The sequence below is a fragment of the Mirounga angustirostris genome, unplaced genomic scaffold, assembly GCF_029215605.1.
Source record: "Mirounga angustirostris isolate CCGP_5_RB_7025 unplaced genomic scaffold, mMirAng1.0.hap1 SCAF_5, whole genome shotgun sequence".
Lineage (NCBI taxonomy): Eukaryota > Metazoa > Chordata > Mammalia > Carnivora > Phocidae > Mirounga > Mirounga angustirostris.
The window spans coordinates 103675535-103696991 of NW_026991713.1; the positions used below are offsets into that span (position 1 = coordinate 103675535).

At 40.0% G+C, this 21457-nt stretch overlaps 1 protein-coding gene across 21 annotated transcripts in view; it reads left to right on the forward strand.

Annotated features, from left to right (window-relative positions):
* BCL2L13 (BCL2 like 13) overlaps window positions 1-21457 on the forward strand; it is a 103311-nt gene that overhangs the window by 3053 nt on the left and 78801 nt on the right. For 19 of the 21 annotated variants that reach the window (XM_064591775.1, XM_064591776.1, XM_064591768.1 and 16 more), the window contains exon 2: window positions 8442-8610. In XM_064591775.1, the coding sequence (XP_064447845.1) occupies window positions 8490-8610 (121 nt within the window). In that variant the 5' untranslated portion in view covers window positions 8442-8489. Of the gene's footprint in view, window positions 1-2943; window positions 3087-8441; window positions 8611-21457 lie in introns of those variants that run through there. The other 2 variants (XM_045874148.3, XM_064591772.1) reach the window with 2 other exon arrangements.

The following is a 21457-nucleotide window of genomic DNA, read 5'->3' on the forward strand; positions in this document are numbered from 1 at the left end:
ACTTTGTTAATGTTTAAAATTCAGAGTTTTGGTTTGTGATTGAGTTATCTGTGGATTTTTATTTTTCTTTTTGTAAACTGGGATTATAGATCTGTTCATCTCTATTACTGGGGTATATAACAGTTTTATTACGTTATAATTTTAGTGGATGGAAATGGTCTAAAAACAAAGCTTCTTGAAATAATTTAATTAAAACATGTTAAGTTGTAAATGTGTTTCTGTTTTAGCTCTGTGGGGTTAAGGAATATGATATAGCCATGGTATTCTAAATAGTATGCCTGAAGTGGGTACTAGAAATTTCTGTTTTCCACAAACATCCAAGGTGATCATGATCAGACAAGTTTGGGAAACAACTACAAAAAACTCTCATGTTGCTGCACATTTGCTTTTCATAAGAATTTAAAGTAGAATTTAATAGTGCTGCCCACCTTCTGGTTATTGTTCATAAAATGTTGCTTTAATTCCTATAGTACTATCAGTGCTAGCATCCTGGAATTTACACTGCTATTCACGATAGAAGTCTGGTTAAAAAAAATAAAGCAAACTATTTATTGCAAATTGTGGATGTTACATTTGTTACTGAAGGATCATGGATGTTTTATTTGTGCCTGGTTTTGGAGATGCCACCAAATGAATGTATAAACGTAGGATTAAGTTACCCTAAGCTTCCTCAGGCTGTCCATTGGCTGACAACTACTTGTAACTTAATAGAGGAGCAGAAAAAGAAAGGTGTAAGGCAGAAAAAGGAACAACTGGCTAACACTTAGCCATATTCGGTGGCTTGTTAGATTTGTGCAAAAGATAGTTTTTATATTTATTTATTTATTTTCTAAATTTTTATTATTTTTAAATAAGCTCTATACCTGACACGGGGTTTGAACTCATGACAACACCAAGATCAAAAGTTGCAAGTATTAATCACCACCTGAGCCAGCCAGGCACCCCAATAGTTTTTTTTTTTTAAGATTTTATTTATTTATTCATGAAAGACAGAAAGAGAGGCAGAGGGAGAAGGAGAAACAGGCTCCCCACAGAGCAGGGAGCCCGATGTGGGGCTCGATCCCAGGACTCTGGGATCATGACCTGAGCCAAAGGCAAATGCTTAACCTACTGAACCACCCCCATCCCCAATAGTTTTTATATTTAAACTACATTTAAACTTTTGGATACCAAGAGTTTATTGGTACGTGCCCCATTCCCAATACTTTTTATATTTAAAACTATATTTAAACCTGGATACCGAGAGCACTTACACCTAATTTGAATTCTAAAAGAGTCTACTAGACAAAATTTAGAGTAAAAGTAGCTATGTCCTTCTTACCATTTAAAAAGAAGCTTGAGGGCGCCTGGGTGGCTCAGTTGTTTAAGCGACTGCCTTCGGCTCAGGTCATGATCCTGGAGTCCCTGGATCGAGTCCCGCATTGGGCTCCCTGCTCGGCAGGGAGTCTGCTTCTCCCTCTGACCCTCCCCCCTCTCATGTGCTCTCTCTCTCTCATTCTCTCTCTCAAATAAAGAAATAAAATCTTTAAAAATAAAAAATAAATAAAAAGAAGCTTGAGATGTCTTATATATGAAATGCACTCTGTGTTGGTAAGGCAGTAGTGGGGTGGACTTGAGCACTGTACCCTGCTTAAAGGAAAACTCTGGGTGGTGATCTCAGATCATATTTACCTTTCATCTGATTTGTCTTTTTCTTTTTTCCCTGGCCCCATTCTTAAATTGACAAATTTGCTCCTTTCAGTAGTCTGTTTGAAAAAACACCTTGTTCGTCTACCATTTCTTCCTCCTGTTATTGTTAGTATTTTCACTTCTGCATTCTTCTCACCCAGCACATTGCCTGACATGTAGTAAATATGCGTTGAGTGTATGCAGTTAAAGGCTAAGAGAACTGAAGACGATGTACCTAACCAAGTGATTGCACTGTTAACCTAGCTGTGTGATTTTGTGCAAATAAATTGTCTATTCTTGTTTCTCCATCAATAAAATTGAGACTGTTACCTTTTCCTTCTAGCATACTATGACAACACATGGAAGAATCCTTCAGAAATAGAGGTCTCAGGGAGATGTAATTTATTTATATTTGTTCGAAATGCAAGAGCCCACTGTGCAGTATGCCGACTGCACCACAGAATGTTGCAAAGGAAGTGCATGCCCTCTCTTCCCAGAATACCCTTAGTAGTTGTGGAGTTTACATTTCGTGTATTCTCAATGCCCTTGTTCTATAATTTAATAAAAACACACTAGATGTGTAATACTGTTCCTAGGGTCTGTCTTACCCCACCACCTAATCACAGGCGTGAATGAGCTGTTCTGTTGCTCTACAACTGGAAGCTCAAGCTAAATTAGAAGTTGGATAGATATTTAATACTGTAAGTCTGTAATATTTAGGTCTGGTATGTTTATAACTAGATTATCCAATATACATTTATTTATTTATTTTTTAAAAGATTTTATTTATTTATTTGACAGAGAGAGACACAGCGAGAGAGGAAACACAAGCAGGGGGAGTGGGAGAGGGAGAAGCAGGCTTCCCGCAGAGCAGGGAGCCCGATGTGGGACTCGATCCCAGAACCCTGGGATCATGACCTGAGCTGAAGGCAGTCGCTTAACCAACTGAGCCACCCAGGCGCCCTCCAATATACATTTAAAGCCTAAAAACTGTGTACTGAACTTAAATGATGGCACTTTGTGTTATCATCTTCTCCATTAGTGTGAATCATTGAAAAATGTTAGAATGATTGAATAGAATATAATCATCCACCAAATATATGGTGGTATGGATATTAACATTTATACTAGAGCTGAGGACTTTATTGCAAATAGTACAGTGAGTGTGGAGGATGGAAAATTATGAAATCCATGATTAAGATTGCATTTATGGTTAGGCAATTGGGATTTGTAAGAAAATTTGAAGAGCACTAGGCTAAAAATCAAATTTGGAAATTCAGTGAACTATGCTTTTTCTATGGCATCTGGGTTGGAGAATGACTAAAATTGTCTTCAGATACAGATTTTTGATAAATACAGGAATTTGAATATAACAAATTTGAGAACATCAATTTTTTATTTAAAGCGTTATTCAAAATGTGAGTACTTCTTTATTCCTGTTGCCAAAAAATTCTAAGACTTTGTAAAGCTGAAATTTTGTTACTGATTTGCTCTGTTCTCCCCTCTCTTTTGGAACTTCACTTCATAATTTATTCCTTGCTTTCTGTATTTATATCTCATTGGCTCCTCCTCCAGCGTGTGTAAACGTGCTTAAGACTCTTGTGCACAAAAACAAAACAAATGAACTCTTAAACTCATCTCTCTCTCTGGCCTCTGTTCTTTTCTCCCCATCCAACCAGGCTCTTTCTTTGAAAGAATAGACTAAAACTCCTTTCTCTCCCTTTTCACTTCCCATTCAGTCTGTAACTCCCTGCCTTTTGCTATTGCCCCTGGCTGTCAAATAGAACTGTCCAGTCAAGGATCATTACCCTGACATTTTCATTCTTTTTGGTGTGTTGTTACATTTCATACATTTCTTCACTACCTTCTTATTGAAGTTCCTTCCCTGACTTCTGTAAACACACTCTTTCCTGTTTTTCTTCCTTCCTTTCTGACTGTTCCGATCCAGACGTGGAGGTCACCTCTGCCAGCTTCTCATCTTTTGATGACCCCTGAAATGTTAGTTTTGCCCTGAATTCTAATGGTGTTTCTTTTTCAGATGAAACCAGTATTTCTTGACACTTTTTTTTAAACCATGTCTCCTTTTGATAAATAAAAAATTCCCTGGCTCCTCTTCTGGTGGTGGTGCTTGCAGTAGGGAGTGATGGGTGCATTTATTCTTCTCTCCCATCCATGCACTGAGTCATTGATACAGAGAAGATTGAAGAAAAAACAAAGAAGATTGAAGATTTGCTGAGCTTTATTTTCTATACTTTGTAATCTGGAAACAGAGGTAATGTTTCCCTTCCAGTGTGAAACTATCTATTGAATATGGGTTTTTCAACCTGTAATACCCTCTCTCACTCCTACCCAAAATTTTGACACTTCCTACCCATTGGAAGTCACTAACTCTGTATTCAGTCTCCTTAGATAATTTCATTGACTTTTATCTATGCAGAGCACAATTTTTTATTTCCAGTCCAGAGCTCTTAGTATAAGACCTCTTATATCCAACCTCTTGCTGTACATCTTCACCTGGACAACTAGGTATTTTAAATTCAGTATGCCCCGAAGTGAACATATTATCCTCTCCTAAACCAGCTCTTCCTATATTATCTGATTTGAGAAATAGGAATAACACCACTTTCCCTACAGCTGCCTGGAGTACTCTTACTGAGTTAGTTTAACAAATCTTTGAAGCTCTTAATATTTTTCCTATTCATCCCCTTCTTTCTTGTGTTCTTGCTCTAATTTACGCCTCACATACATCTTGTTTAGATTTTTCCAATATTCCCCTAACTTGTGTCCTTGCCTCCAATCTCTATTCTTAATCTTCCATACCATCTCCAGGATAATTTTTCTAGAATACAATCTGTTGAATGCTTTTCTTGCTTGAAACCTTTCAATAGTTCCTGGTAGTGTTCTATAGTAGTTTTTAGCCTGTTTTACATCATGATCTAATTTGAGAAACGAAAGAAATGGAATGATTTTTCTTTTTAGAAAAAAATGGTCATGCACAGAGAATTTGCATACAGTTTTAGGGGGTTTGTTCATGAACATGGTTAAAATAATTCCTTGCTTATAGGATAAAACCTAAGCTTTCCAGAATCCCATGGTATACAAAGCACACCAGTTGTTGACTGCTGCTTACTCCTGCTGAGCCTCATCCCCCTTATATCTTATGATTTAACCATGTCAGATTCCTTAGTTTTTATGTTCTATGCTGTTTCAAAACGCTTCTATGCTTTTTCCTGGTCTTTACATCTAAAATGCATCCCTGTCTCATCCCCCTAAGCTGGTTCAGTTAGTGAATACCTACTCATGTTCCAAGATTGGCTCAGATTTTACTTGATAAAGCCTTTCCTGATTTTTACTTTTTCCCTTTCCCAGAGAAACTTTCCTGCTTCCTCTTTTGGGTTACCCTCTCCTATTCTGTGGATACTAACTTGTATCATAGAACTTTATTATTCAGATTTATTTGCATATTTTCGTTTTCCTCTGCTTGGTCAAAAACTCCAGAAGGCAGGTGATTTATCTTAATTTATGCCTAATATCTGTAGAGTACCTTGTATCTTAAGAAATGTGTGTTGAATGAACATACAAAATTATCAGAAGGCATTGCGTTCTGTTTCAGTAGATATAATTACTAGGTCGATATGAGGACTTTAAAGATTTTTCTAAACTATAAATTCAGCCTAGTAATCTTCACATGAAAGTAGTGTGTTATAGTTGTTGGGGAACTGCCTCACAAGTTTTAAGAAAATTAGGTTCCATCTTGGCCCTTGTTCCAGTTAGCTCTTGGTTACCAACACCACAGAATCATTCTAGCTTATTTAAGCAGAAATGGAACTTAGGAAAAGGGCATTGGGTAGCTCACAGAATGGATGGGAAGCTGGAAAATCAGGTTTGGGAAACAGGCAGGAACCAAGGGAGACTTGGCTGCAGACTCAACAGGGATCAGGCCAAGGAACAGAAGAGTTAGGACACTGCTGTTGGATCTGCAGCCTCTGCCTCTGCTGACTTAGTACCACAACCTTCTCCATGAATTATCTTTAAATGTTTTTCCACGTTCTCGATGCTAGTAGGAGTCTCTGACTTGGCTGAACCTACATCACATACCCTACATGCCGCAGAACAGGAGAATGGGAAAGAAAAAAAATCGACCTCATTTTAGCTTTTACAGTGGGGGCTGGGAGATTTCTGTTTCCTATCGAGATTGACGCAATGTTGGATGCTCCCTATAAAGGAAATTGGGTTCAGATGGCAGGCAGGCAAAAAAATACAATAAAAAAGCAAAGGTTCATTACAGCACCGTGCTAGCTAATACCTGACTGATAGGCCTCAGAAAACTTATTTTACCTTTGTGGGTATCCCTTTTTATATTTGTAAACTTGAAATTCTGTCACTATTAAATGGTAACTGTAAAAGTATCAAATATTTTGAGCTTTTTAAGAGTAAAGCACCCTGTAATTACACAGCGGGTGTGGCTTTTATTCCTGTGATGTAAGCTGTGACACTTTTTCCCTTTCTTTGGGGTATGTAGTAATAATTTTGAAATACTTTCTGAAGTTGATAAACTTTTTTTGTTTTTTTTAAAGATTTTATTTATTTATTTGAGAGAGAGTGAGAGAGAGAGTGCACGAGAGGGGGTAGGATCAGAGGGAGAAGCAGACTCCCCACTGAGCAGGGAGCCCGATGCGGGACTCGATCCTGGGACTCCAAGATCATGACCTGAGCCGAAGGCAGTCGCTCAACCAACTGAGTCACCCAGGCGCCCCAAGATTTATTTATTTATTTGAAAGAGCGAGAATGAGAGAGAGTACATGAGAGGGGGGAGGGTCAGAGGGAGAAGCAGGCTCCTCGCCGAGCAGGGAGCCCGATGCGGGACTCGATCCCGGGACTCCAGGATCATGACCTGAGCCGAAGGCAGTTGCTTAACCAACTGAGCCACCCAGGCGCCCCTGAAGTTGATAAACTTTTAAAGTTGAACAGGGCAGTCTAAGGCCTACTGTTTGATTTCATGTATGTTTTGATACAATTTGGTAGCATTGCTCCGTGAAGGTAGGAAACAATAGGGACTTTAAAAAATGCATTTATGGTTGCTATTATCAGTATTTACATAGGCTATCAAAAGAAATCCTAGTGCAATATTTAAAAGACGGTATTTAACCATTCAAAGCATATTTTTATGTTATTCTTCCTTTTTATCTCTTTATATAGCCACTGTTTCCTTTTGTGTATTTAAAATTGTGCATGGGGGCGCCTGGGTGGCTCAGTCATTGAGCGTTTGTCTTCAGCTCAGGTCATGATCCCAGCGTCCTGGGATCCAGCCCCGCATTGGGCTCCCTGCTCCGCGGGAAGCCTGCTTCTCCCTCTCCCACTCCCCCTGCTTGTGTTCCCTCTCTCGCTCTCTGTCAAATAAAATCTTTAAAAAAAAAATAAATTCTGCATGTATTTTTTCATTGTTTATCACTCTTAGACATTTTTTTTTAAAGATTTATTTATTTATTTTTATTTGAGAGAGAGAGAATGAGAGAGAGCGAGTACATGAGAAGGGGGAGGGTCAGAGGGAGAAGCAGACTCCTCGCCGAGCAGGGAGCCCGATGCGGGACTCGATCCCGGGACCCCAGGATCATGACCTGAGCCGAAGGCAGTCACTTAACCAACTGAGCCACCCAGGCGCCCCACTCTTAGACATTTCTCTTAGTTTGCTTATAGATCTTAAATTTTGTCAACATTGCCTGTCTCCTTTTCATGTTGTTACCTGAATTTTTCTTTTACTGGCTATTTCCTGAGATCTTAAAGCAGTTAGTATTATTGTTTAATTAAAAAAAACTCAGTTATTTGGAAACTCCTTAATAAGAATTTTTGATTTGAAACAACTGTTAAGGCATTTGGTAGGTAAAACAGCTACTAAGTCCATGTGAAGAGGCAAAAGTTGTAGTTGTATTAATTAGGGTACAAGTTAGGATGCCGAATGAAGAGATTTCAGAATGAAGTGCCTTAAATGACAGTCCTGAGGTGGTTAGTCCAGGCAGGGCGGCTCTGCTGCACGTGGTCGTTCAGGGACCCAGATCCTTCTCTCTTGTTACTTTACGATCCCCTAAAGTGGTGTCCTTGTTTGCATGTCAGAACTGGTTGTCTGCCATATTCACATTCTAAACCATAGCAAGGAGGAAAGAGAAAATCTTTAAAAAGAGGCCCACGGATTGCACACACAACTTCTGCTCATATTCCTCTGACTCAGGCTAATCATTTGGCACATGAAGCTGCTAAGGAACTGGGAAATGTGGTCTGCAGTTGTGTGGCCATGGACCTAGCTAGAATTTAGGAGGATTTATGTATGTATGTATGTATGTATGTATGTATTTAGATTTTATTTTTTAAGTAATCTCCACACCCAGCATGGGGCTTGAACTCACAACCCCGAGATAAGAGTTGTACGCTCTACCAAATGAGCCAGTCAGGTGCCTCAGGAGGCTTTATTATTAAAAGAAATAAGAGAATATATATTGGGGTAAAGGGAAAGGTGGGGGTATAGCCAGTGTTTTTGCCACATAGGTGAAAACAGAAACTAGGGAGAGATGGAAAGAGAAATTTGCTTTTGATCTGAAGTCTGAATTAATAAATTCTGACTTGTAAGTAAACTAAAGTTACAATTTTTAAAAATTACTGAGAAGAAAAGCCTGAGAAATACTTATTTTGGTATTAAGTTGAATAATTTCAGTCAATGGGGAAATGTACTGGCATGTAGCAAACTTTAAACTGAAAAAATAACTTTTTATGTTTTTTAGGTTTTACACATCTATAAGTAGACTTCTGGAGCTCTGCCCTCCAATTCAATGGCGTCCTCTACTACTGTGCCTCTAGGATTTCACTATGAAACGAAGTATGTTGTTCTCAGCTACTTGGGACTCCTCTCTCAGGAGAAGCTACAAGAGCAACATCTTTCCTCGCCCCAAGGTATTGTCTTTGACTCATGGTGGTTATGTTAAGTGGTAGTAATTACTTCACATATAAAAATACATATATCTACATAATTTGTATCTGTGGTTATAAGATCAAATAATACTAACAATCTTTTAAAGAATAACTCCTCACCCCATCCCTTCCTACCCCCTGATCCATTCCCAGAAAAGGCTTAATGCTTTTTAAGGGTCTGGTAATTTAAATGAGTGCTGTTGGTACATGTAAAAATGTACTAAGTACATGTAAATAAATGGAATTCTATCTTTCTCTAGAAATTTCATCCTTGGGGCTCCTGGGTGGCTCATTCTGTTAAGTGTCTGCCTTCGGCTCAGGTCATGATCTCTGGGTCCTGGGATCAAGCCCTGCATCGGGCTCCCTGCTGCAAGGGGAGCCTGCTTCTCCTTCTGCCTCTGCCTCTCCCCCCTGCTTGTGCTGGAGCTCTCTTTCTCTCTCTCAAATAAATAAATAAAAGCCTTTTTTTTTTTTTTTAAGATTTTATTTATTTGTTTGACACAGAGAGAGAGACAGCGAGAGAGGGAACACAAGCAGGGGGAGTGGGAGAAGGAGAGGCAGGCTTCCTGCTGAGCAGGGAACCTGATGCGGGGCTGGATCCCAGGACCCTGGGATCATGACCTGAGCCGAAGGCAGACGCTTAACGACTGAGCCACACAGGCGCCCCAATAAATAAAAGCTTTTAAAAAAATTTCATGCTTAACAAGACAGAGATTGGAATTACATAATTGTTTTATTTTATTTTTTATCACTATTATTTTTTAAAGATTTTATTTGTCAGAGGGAGAGAGAGCACAAGCAGGGGGAGCAGCAGGCAGAGGGAGAAGCAGGCTCCCCACTGAGCAGGGAGCCCCGATGCAGGACTCAATCCCAGGACCCTGGGATCATGACCTGAGCCAAAGGCAGATGCTTAACCAAGTGAGCCACCCAGGCATCCCTACATAATTATTTTAAAAGTTAAGTTTCTTAAAAAAAAAAAAAAAAAAGTTTCTTGAATTGACTTTTCTCAAGGATATTAGATTTAAACAATGGATTTATATATCTGATAGACTTTTTAAAAAATATTTTAACTTCTAGATTTATTTATTTATTAGAGTGTGAGAGTGCACACATGTGCATGGGGGGGGGTGGGAGGTCAGGGGTGGCAGAGGGAGAGAAAGAGAATCTTAAGTAGCCTCTGCACTGATCTTGGGGGCTTGATCCCACGACCCTGAGATCAAGACCTGAGCTGAAATCAAGAGTCCAACGCTTAACCAGCTGAGCCATGCAGTCTCCCTATATCTGATAGACTTAAGAGAGTTTCTAACATAATTTTTTATATTGTGAAGTTGGATATGTTTTTCTGTACATAGTTTACCGAATGAAAGTTAAAACAGTTGCTGGTGTCTAAATTTGTTTTCTTTATTAAGATGTAATATCATCATAAATATTCTTATCTATTGGTTTCTACTGGGGGTGGTTCTTATCTATTTGCTTCCATTCTAGCTCAAAAAAGGGTAGAGTTAAGAATTCAGAAATGATGGAATCCAGTAGCCATTCTGACAGTAGGGATGACAAAAGGTGTCCTCATATTGCTAATTTAAATACTTAAATGTGACTAACTGGTGTGTTCTGGTTTGTTTGTTTGTTTTTAAGAGAGCACATGCATGCAGTGGGGAGTGGAGGGAAGGGGCAGAGGGAGAGGGAGAGAGAATCTTGAGCATGCTACACGCCAAGCATGGAGCCTGGCTCAGGGCTCAATCCTAGGACCTTGAGATCATGACCTGAGCCGAAATTGAGTGTTGAACGCTTAACCGATTGAGCCACCCAGGTACACCCTGCTGTATTCTGTTTTTAAATATTGAATCATATTTTAAGTACACCAAGATAGGTTGCTATTTTAACAAAATTACATCAAAATAACTTTTTCTTTAAGATTTTTATTTATTTACTAGACAGAGAGAGAGAGCAGGAGCGAGCTCAAGTAGGGGGAGCAGCAGAGAGATAGGGAGAAGCAGGCTCCCTGCTGAGCAGGGAACCCGATGCAGGGCCTGATCCCAGGACCCTGGGAACATGACCTGAGCCGAAGGCAGATGCTTAGCCGACTGAGCCACTCAGGTGCCCCGGCAAAATAACTTTAAAAACTCCTAAGAGATACCAATTATTTAATTTATTATTTATTTATTTTTAAAGATTTTATGTATTTTATTTATTTATTTTATTTTATTTTATTTTTAAAGATTTTATTTATTTGACAGAGAGAGACACAGCAAGAGAGGGAACACAAGCAGGGGGATTGGGAGAGGGAGAAGCAGGCTTCCTGCGGAGCAGGCAGCCCGATGTGGGGCTCGATCCCAGGACGCTGGGACCATGACCTGAGCCGAAGGCAGACGCTTAACGACTGAGCCACCCAGGCGCCCCTATTTATTTATTTTTTAAAGATTTTATTTATTTATTTGGCAGAGAGAGACAGCCAGAGAGAGAACACAAGCAGGGTAAGTGGGAGAGAGAGAAGCAGGCTTCCCGCCGAGCAGGTAGCCCGATGCGGGGCTCGATCCCAGGACGCTGGGATCATGACTCGAGCCGAAGGCAGACGCCTAACGACTGAGCCACCCAGGTGCCCCAAGATGTATTTATTTGAAAGAGAGAGAGTGGGCACAAGCAGGGGGAGTGGCAGGCAGAAGGAGAGGGAGAAGCAGGCTCCCTGCTGAGCAAGGAGTCCAATGCAGGGCTCGAACCCAGGACCTTAGGATCATGACCTGAGCCAAAGGCAGATGCTTAATTGACTGAGCCAGCCAGACACCCCTAATTTATAATTTATAACCAAACTTACAGAACATATTTTACTTTCTTCTTTTTTTAAAATTTAAGCTTTATTCATTAATTTTTTTTTTTTAAGATTTTTATTTATTTATTCATGAGAGACAGAGAGAGAGAGGCAGAGGGAGAAGCAGGCTCCCAAGGAGCAGAGAGCCCAATGTGGGACTCGATCCCAGGACTCTGGGATCATGACCTGAGCCGAAGGCAGACGCTCAACCGTCTGAGCCATCCAGGCGCCCGCTTTATTCATTTATTTTAGAGAGAGAGACAGTGAGTGGAGGGAAGGGCAGAGGGAGAGAGAGAGAAGCCGACTCCCTGATGAGTGTGGAGCCTGATGCGGGGCTCAGGCCCACGACACCAAGATCATGACCTGAGCCAAAATCAAGGGCTGCATGCTCAACCTACTGAGCCACCCAGCTGCTCCTTATTTTCTTATTTTCTAATCGTTGTCAGTATACATAGTTTTTACATAGTTATAATCAATTATTTGTGATTTTATTTCACTGGTTTTTTTTTTAAAGATTTTATTTATTTGAGAGAGAAAGAGAGAATACACTCTCAAGAGCACAAGCAGCAGGTAGGGGCAGAGGGAGAGGGAAAAGCAGTCTCCCACTGAGCAGGGAACCCGATGCGGGGCTCAATCCCATGACCCTGAGATCACGACCTGAGCTGAAACCAAGAGTTGGACACTCAACCGACTGCGCCACCCAGGCGCCCCTAAAGATTTTATTTTTAAGCAATCTCTATACCTAACATGGGGCTCGAACTCAACCCAAGATCAAGGTCGCATGCTCTACTAACTGAGCCAGCCAGGTACCCCTGTTTCTAGTTCTTTTAAAAATCAGTAGCACTGGGGCGCCTGGGTGGCTCAGTCGTTAAGTGTCTGCCTTCGGCTCAGGTCGAGATCCCAGGGTCCTGGGATTGAGCCCCGTATCGGGCTCCCTGCTTGGCGGGAAGCCTGCTTCTCCCTCTCCCAATCCCCCTGCTTGTGTTCCCTCTCTCGCTGTGTCTCTCTCTGTCAAATAAATAAAATCTTTAAAAAATAAGTAAATAAAAATCAGTAGCACTGCTATAAAATTTTTGGTTTACCATAAAAACCTTTTCACCTAGGTCACTAACACTGGTAGTAGGGCTTTCATTGAAAATAAAATCTAAAAAAAAAAAAAGTGCTTTTATATATTGCCTTTATTTTTTCATTTATTTACTTTTCCTAAATCATCTAGAGTCAAACTAGTGGATCAAAGAGTAATAATATTTTTATGAGGAGCTTGTCATTTAAAATAAATATGTGATGGGGTGCCTCGTTGGCTCAGTCAGTTAAGCGTCCGACTCTTGATTTCAGGTGAGGTCATGGTCTCAGGGTTGTTCTCTCTCTCCCTCTCCTTCTGCCCCTCCCCATTCCTCTCTCTCTCTCTCAAAAAAAAAATTAAAAAAAATTAAAATTAAATATGTGGCCTCTAAATTGTCAACCATAGCATATCTTTTTTTTACACATTGTTTTAAAAATTAGTTATAACTTCTGAAAGTGCTGGATTCCATTGTTTTAAGACTCAGGTATTTAGACTCAGTGGACATGTACCATGGATTTATAGGGAGTCCAACCAAGTAGTTGTGTTGATAGTGATTAATGTATAAATGGTTAGTGCAGCTGAGGTAGGAATTATATCCGGACCTACCAGCATTTTGCTTTGGGACGAAGATTCCAGGAATTAATTTTATGAAACACATGTGGTTTTTATTTATTCATTTATTTGTGAGAGAGAGAGCACAAGCGAGTGTGGGGAGGGGCAGAAGGGGAGGGAAAGAGACAAAGCAGACTCTGCGCTGAGTGTGGAGTCCAACTAGGGGCTTGATCCCAGGTCTCTGAATTCACCACCTGAGTTGAAACCAAGAGTTGGATGCCCAACTGACTGAGCCACCCAGGCACCCCTGAAGCACATGTGGTTTTTATACTTTAACCTCCTAGAACTCTATAGATGCCAAAACTGGATATTAAGACTCACTAGATTAGAGCAAGATAATGTATTACTACTCCAGCCTAGGAAACACTAGGAGTGTTACATGTTAGCGCTGGTTCACCCTGCCTCTAACTACCATGGGGTAATATGATGAGCCCACCTGATGGCATTTTATGTAGTGGGTTGTACTGCAGCTGAGGAAGCCAGTACTAAGGGCTTAGTACCTTTTGTAGCAAAACAGTAAGCAAACCAGTGACCCTGTTTGAAAGAGTGAGCAGTTACTTTGTGGTCATTTTGACCTACCAAATTGCCTTCATTACTAAGTTATAAAAATGGCTTAGAGTCAGAGGATAGTTAGGCCTTCAGTTTGCCATACTCAGCAAGGACATATGGGGGTGCTTGGGATTCATTGCAGGCCATTGCTCCCAAGAGTCTACCCTTCAAAATTAGATGCAGTGACGTTCATTGAAATCCATTCAGTTTGTCTCGTATAACACTTGATTAAGGCGATTATAAACAGAATCCCAGTTAGCAGGGTAAAGCCATTCTGCAGTGTTGATCTCAGCCATCCGCCTCAGGATCTCAGATTCAGCTAAGTGAGTAAGTCCCAGAGGGGACTAGTAGGTATTTTCAGATAACCATTTAGTTTCCTTTCCTTAGCATGTATGAATTGTTCCATCTAACCAGTAGTGTTAATCCAACTCAGTAGGAGGTGTTGGCAACCATACATACTCCTCCCTGTTCGCCAGAATATAGTCCACGGCCAGTCTTGTACCCAGTATGATCCCTGCAGGGGCATTTAGACAAATATCTGCTGATGTGCTGTAGGGCTTGTGACATCTCATTGCTGTGGTAGCTAAAGTTAAGGATACGTTATTGATTATTTGTGGGGCATGAACTCCATTATCAGGGAACAATACTTGTTCTGCTATATGGAACCAGGAGTCAGTGTATCGCTGGGTAGGACAGCCTTCTTTACCTGGGGACCCAACAAGGAGAATGCAGTCCAAGGAGCAGTGTCATTTACTCTCAGGAACATTATCCATGGCAGGGTTAGCAAGCAGTAGACCTTGTAATTTTAGATTTAGTTATTAAGAAACATTTTTAAGTCTGCAGTGAAAAGTAATTTCCAGAGCTATCCATTATATTGAGAAAAGTTTGTCTCATTCTTGAGCTCAAAAAATTGCAGCAAAACACTTGCACTGCTTAGCATTGAACTACTGATAGGGAATGTTAAGATTTTCAGCTTCTGGGGCGTCTGGGTGGCTCAGTCGATTAAGCATCCGCCTTTGGCCCAGATCATGATCCCAGGGTCCTGGGCTCAAGCCCCACATCAGACTCCTTGCTCAGTGGGGAGCGTGTTTCTCCCTCTCCCTCTGCTGCTGCTCCTTGTACTTGTGCTCTCTGTCAAATGAATAAATAAAATCTTTAAAAAAATTTTTTTGTTGTTATGTTAATCACCATACATTACATCATTAGTTTTTGATGTAGTGTTCCATGATTCATTGTTTGCGTATAGCACCCAGTGCTCCATGCAGAACGTGCCCTCTTTAATACCCATCACCAGGCTAACCCATCCTCCTACCCCCTTCCCCTCTAGAACCCTCAGTTTTTCAGAGTCCATCATCTCTCATGGTTCGTCTCCCCCTCTGATTTCCCCCCCTTCATTCTTCCTCTCCTGCTATCTTCTTCTTTTTTTTTTTCCCAGAGGTACAGATCTGTGATTCAACAGTCTTGCACAATTCGCAGCGCTCACCATAGCACATACACTCCCCAATGTCTATCACCCAGCCACCCCATCCTTCCCACCCCCCACCACTCCAGCAACCCTCAGTTTGTTTTCTGAGATTAAGAATTCCTCATATCAGTGAGGTCAAATGATACATGCCTTTCTCTGATTGACTTATTTCGCTCAGCATAATACCTTCCAGTTCAATCCACGTCATTGCAAATGGCAAGCTCTCATTCCTTTTGATGGCTGCATACTATTCCATTGTGTGTGTAGGTATACACACACACACACACACACACACACACACCACATCTTCTTTATCCATTCATCTGTCGATGGACATCTTGGCTCTTTCCATAGTTTGGCTATTGTGGACGTTGCTGTTATAAACATGGGGGTGCATGTACCCCTTCGGATCCCTACATTTGTATCTTTGGGGTAAATACCCAGTAGTGCAATTGCTGGGTCGTAGGGCAGCTCTATTTTCAACTTTTTGAGGAACCTCCATACTGTTTTCCAGAGTGGCTGCACCAGCTTGCATTCCCACCAACAGTGTAGGAGGGTTCTCCTTTCTCGGCATCCCCGCCAACATCTGTCATTTCATGACTTGTTAATTTTAGCCATTCTGACTGGTGTGAGGTGGTATCTCATTGAGGTTTTGACTTGGATTTCCCTGATGCCGAGCGATGTTGAGCACTTTTTCATGTGTCTGTTGGCCATTTGGATGTCTTCTTTGGAAAAATGTCTGTTCATGTCTTCTGCCCATTTCTTGATTGGATCATTTGTTCTTTGGGTGTTGAGTTTGGTGAGTTCTTTATAGATTTTGGATACCAGCCCTTTATCTGATATGTCATTTGCAAATATCATCTCCCATTCTGTCGGTTGTCTTTTGGTTTTGTTGACTGTTTCCTTTGCTGTGCAAAAAGTTTTTTATCTTGATGAAGTCCCAATAGTTCATTTTTGCCCTTGCTTCCCTTGCCTTTGGCGATGTTTCTAGGAAGAAGTTGCTGCGGCTGAGGTCGAAGAGGTTGTTGCCTGTGTTCTCCTCAAGGATTTTGATGGAATCCTGTCTCACATTTAGGTCTTCCAACCATTTTGAGTCTATTTTTGTGTGTGGTGTAAGGAAATGGTCCAGTTTCATTCTTCTGCATGTGGCTGTCCAATTTTCCCAACACCATTTGTTGAAGAGACTGTCTTTTTTCCATTGGACATTCTTTCCTGCTTTGTCAAAGATAAGTTGACCATAGAGTTGAGGGTCCATTTCTGGGCTCTCTGTTCTGTTCCATTGATCTCTGTGTCTGTTTTTGTGCCAGTACCATACTGTCTTGATGATGACAGCTTTGTAATAGAGCTTGAAGTCTGGAACTGTGATGCCACCAAGCTTTGCTTTGCTTTTTCAACATTCCTCTGGCTATGCGGGGTCTTTTCTGGTTCCATACAAAATTTAGGATTATTTGTTCCATTTCTTTGAAAAAAGTGGATGGTATTTTGATGGGGATTGCACTGAATGTGTAGATTGCTCTAGGTAGCACTGACATCTTCACAATATTTGTTCTTCCAATCCATGAGCATGGAACGTTTTTCCATTTCTTTGTGTCCTCCTCAATTTCTCTCATGAGTATTTTATAGTTTTCTGAGTACAGATTCTTTGCCTCTTTGGTTAGATTTATTCCTAGGTATTTTATGGTTTTGGGTGCAATTGTACATGGGATTGACTCCTTAATTTGTCTTTCTTCTGTCTTGTTGTTGGTGTATAGGAATGCCACTGATTTCTGTGCGTTGATTTTATATCCTGCCACTTTACTGAATTCTGTGTGAGTTCTAGCAGTTTTGGGGTGGAGTCTTTTGGGTTTTCCACATAAAGTATCAGATCATCTGCAAAGAGTGAGAGTTTGACTTCTTTGCCGATTTGGATGCCTTTTATTTCTTTTTGTTGTCTGATTGCTGTGGCTAGGACCTCTAATGCTATGTTGAATAGCAGTGGTGATAGTGGACATCCCTGCCGTGCTCCTGACCTTAGGGGAAAGCTCTCAGTTTTTCCCCATTCTCCATTGAGAATGATATTCGCTGTGGGTTTTCCATAGATGGCTTTTATGATACTGAGGTATGTACCCTCTATCCCTATACTCTGAAGAGTTTTGATCAAGAAAGGATGCCGTATTTTGTCAAATGCTTTTTCTGTATCTATTGAGAGGATCATATGGTTCTTGTTCTTTCTTTTCTTAATGTACTGTATCACGTTGATTGATTTGCGGATGTTGAACCAACCTTGCAGCCCAGGGATAAATCCCACTTGGTCGTGGTGAATAATCCTTTTAATGTACTGTTGGATCTTAATGGCTAGTATTTTGGTGAGAATTTTTGCATCCATGTTCATCAAGGATATTGGTCTGTAATTCTCCTTTTTGATGGGGTCTTTGTCTGGTTTTGGGATCAAGGTAATGGTGGCCTCATAAAACGAGTTTGGAAGTTTTCCTTCCATTTCTATTTTTTGGAACAGTTTCAGAAGAATAGGTATTAATTCTTCTTGAAATGTTTGGTAGAATTCCCCTGGGAAGCCATCTGGCCCTGGGCTTTTGTTTGTTGGGCAATTTTTGATGACTGCTTCAACTTCCTTAGTGGTTATAGGTCTGTTCAGGTTTTCTATTTCTTCCTGGTTCAGTTTTGGTAGTTGATACATCTCTAGGAATGCATCCATTTCTTCCAGATTATCTAATTTGCTGCCATATAGTTGCTCCTAATATGTTCTTATAATTGTTTGTATTTCTTTGGTGTTGGTTGTGATCTCTCCTCTTTCATTCATGATTTTGTTGATTTGGGTCATTTCTCTTTTCTTTTTGATAAGTCTGGCCTGGGGTTTATCAGTCTTGTTAATTCTTTCAAAGAACCAGCTCCTAGTTTCGTTGATCTGTTCTACTGTTCTTTTGGTTTCTATTTCATTGATTTCTGCTCTGATCTTTATTATTTCTCTTCTCCTGCTGGGTTTAGGTTTTATTTGCTATTCTTTCTCCAGCTCCTTTAGGTGTAGCGTTAGGTTGTGTATTTGAGACCTTTCTTGTTTCTTGAGAATGGCTTGTATTGCTATATACTTTCCTCTTAGGACTGCCTTTGCTGCATCCCAAAGATTTTGAATAGTTGTGTTTTCATTTTCATTTTCATTTGTTTCCATGAATTTTTTTAATTCTTCTTTAATTTCCTGGTTGACCCATTCATTCTTTAGTAGGATGCTCTTTAGCCTCCATGTATTTGAGTTCTTTCTGACTTTCCCATTAATAAAATCTTTAAAAAAAAAAAAAGATACTCAGCTTCTATTTTATTTACTTGTTTATTAAGATTTTATTTATTTATTTGACAGAGGGGGAGAGAGAGAAAGAGAGCACAGCACTGGGAGTGGCAGGCAGAGGGAGAAGCAGACTCCTGGCTGAGCAGGGAGCCCGACACAGAGCTCTATCCCAGGACCCTGGGATCATGAGCTGAGCCAAAGGCAGACGTTTGACCAATTGAGCCACGGAGGCCCTCAGCTTCTATTTCTGACAGACATTAATTAAGTCCTTGACAGCAAATAAAGTTCACTGTTGAAACTCCTGGTTCCTGGTGCACCTGGGTGGCTCAGTTGGTTAAGTGTTTGCCTTTGCTCAGGTCATGATTGATCCCAGGGTCTTGGGATCCAGCCCCGCATCGGGCTCCCTGTTCAACAAGGGGTCTGCTCCCTCTCCCTCTGCCCCTCCTCCCTACTTGTGTTCTCTCTCTCTCTCTCAAATAAATAAATAAAATCTTAAAAAAAAAAGAAAAAAAAAAAGAAACTCCTGGTTCCTTACCATGAGATAGATTCAGGTATTTTCCAGATTACGTACTGCTGAATACTTCTGTGAATAACCATAAGTTTTGAATACTTCACATTTTCACAATCTCTGTGAAACTAATTTTGTCAAACAAATAAGCCTTGTTATGTGCCACACGTATTTTGCCATTATTGGTAACACATCTTAGCAGATTCTACTTTTGGTTGTAGTGAAGTAGTATTTTCTCAATGTTTTGGAAAATATTCTCACCCGTAATTATTCTGTGTAGGCATGGCAGTTCTTTAGTCACTTCAAACTCGGCATGGACTCCTTCAATAAAGAACAGCTGAGCAGTTTCAGACAAGTGTCAGTGCATTAAGAGCCAAAGAAAACCACTCAAAATTGTTTGCCTTGTATTTCAATTGACTATTGATGTTGTTCCCATTGTCCTCAACTCCTTGAGCAACTGTTCTCTCCAAAAGACTAATAATCTTAAACTTTTTTTTTATAACATGTCTCTTTAGCTGCTTTAGCTGAACACAGTTTAATTAACTTGACATCAGCAAATGGCTTTCTTTGCATGGCTGACAGCTGAGCCGTGGAATCTTAACTTTGGTTGCAGCCTCATTTTCATGTTTTATTTTTATGAAGAAATTCTATGATAAAAAGTTCCATTTTAAATTTTCTCATTTTTCTGACTTGCTTTCCTGTGAGTTGGGAATACTCTGATGAGTCTGGTAATATCAGTGTATATTGTGTGCTTCTAGTATAGTTATAATGTCATTGCATAGTAAGTACGATACTTTGCCATCTAATTTGATAACAAAATAATCCTTAAAAGCAGGATATTCAAAGTACACTTTTTTATGCACGGGTAAATAAAGTTGTGGTATATTGTGCCACTGCAGTATGTAATGTGCTACGCAACAGTGTGAAGCTGTGAGGACACCCCACACAGACTCTGTCGCAACCATGCATTTCTGCCATTGGAGCACAAAGCAACCATAGATAATACATGAACGAGTATGGCTATATTCCAGGTAAATTTTATTTATAGGGACTGAATTTCCTATAATTTTATGTCATGAAATATTAATCTTTTTATTTTTTTCAATCATTTAAAGATGTAAAAATCATTCTTGGCTCATGGGCTATAGAAAAACATGCAGTGGGCCAGATGTGGCCCACGGGTTATAGTTTGCTGACACCTGATATCAGTGTGGGGAACCTTATTTTTCTCATTATTATCAAGGAGCACAATGCATTTATGCACAAAACTAAATGCTGCTATTGTTTATCTTAAGTCCAGGTCTATGTCCTTGTCACTTCCATTCTTTAATCATATTTCTTTTTTTATTAAAATGCTTTTAATATATATGAAAGTATTTAGAAAAGTAAAAAAAAAATAAAAGAAAGTAAGAAGAAAAATTCTATAATCCAGTAATTAAAATGATGAAATGTTAACATTTTTTTCCATTTATATAGGAACATATAAATTTGCATTTATGGTTTTTAAAAATGAGGTGGTACATATGCCATTTGGTAACATTTTAAAAATTAATATATTTAGGGGCACTTGGGTGGCTCAGTTGGTTAAGCATCTGCCTTTGGCTCAGGTCATGATCTCGCGGTCCTGGGATCCAGCCTCATGTCGGGGCTCAGTGGGGAGTCTGCTTCTCCTTGTCACCCTCCCTCTGTGCTTCCCTCTCTCTCTCTCTCTCAAATAAATAAATAAAATATTTTTTTAAAAAAATAAATAAGTAAAAATTAACAACATATTTGAACATCTGTCCATGTTTCAATAAATAAATATCTATAGTCTCCTGCTTTAGGACATTTAGGGTATTCAGCAGCCTTCTTTGGAATGGGCACACGACAGTCCTTCAGAGAGCTCGCAAATTCCTTAAACCTTTTCCTTTTCAGTTTCCAGTTTCATTCACTTTTCCGAAACCTTCTTCTGATTAGTTATAGCCTGATATGTTTAGAAAAATACTATGTAATAGAACTTTGTGCAGTGATGAACATGTTCTGTATCTGCTCTGTCCGATATTATAGTCACAAGTCACAGGAGATAGTTGAATACTTGAAATATGACTAGTGTGAGTAAGGAACTGAATTTTTAACTTTATTTAATTTCTACTTAAACTTAAAAAACCTGCATGTGGCTAGTGACTAGTGAATATTAGACACCCAGGTCTAGAAGTCAGGTTTTTATTTTTCCCTCTAAGCCAGCCCCTGTGTTTACAATAATTTGTTCACAATACCCCAGGCTTGAAACATAGAAGTCATTCTTTTTTTTTTTTTTAAGATTTTATTTAAAGATAAATATTTATTTTTTTTAAATTTTTTTTTTTAAAGATTTTATTTATTTATTTATTGGAGAGCGAGCGAGAGAGAAACAGCATGAGAGAGGAGAGGGTCAGAGGGAGAAGCAGGCTCCCCGCTGAGCCGGGAGCCCGATGTGGGACTCGATCCCAGGACCCTGGGATCATGACCTGAGCCGAAGGCAGTCGCTTAACCAACTGAGCCACCCAGGCGCCCTAAAGATAAATATTTAT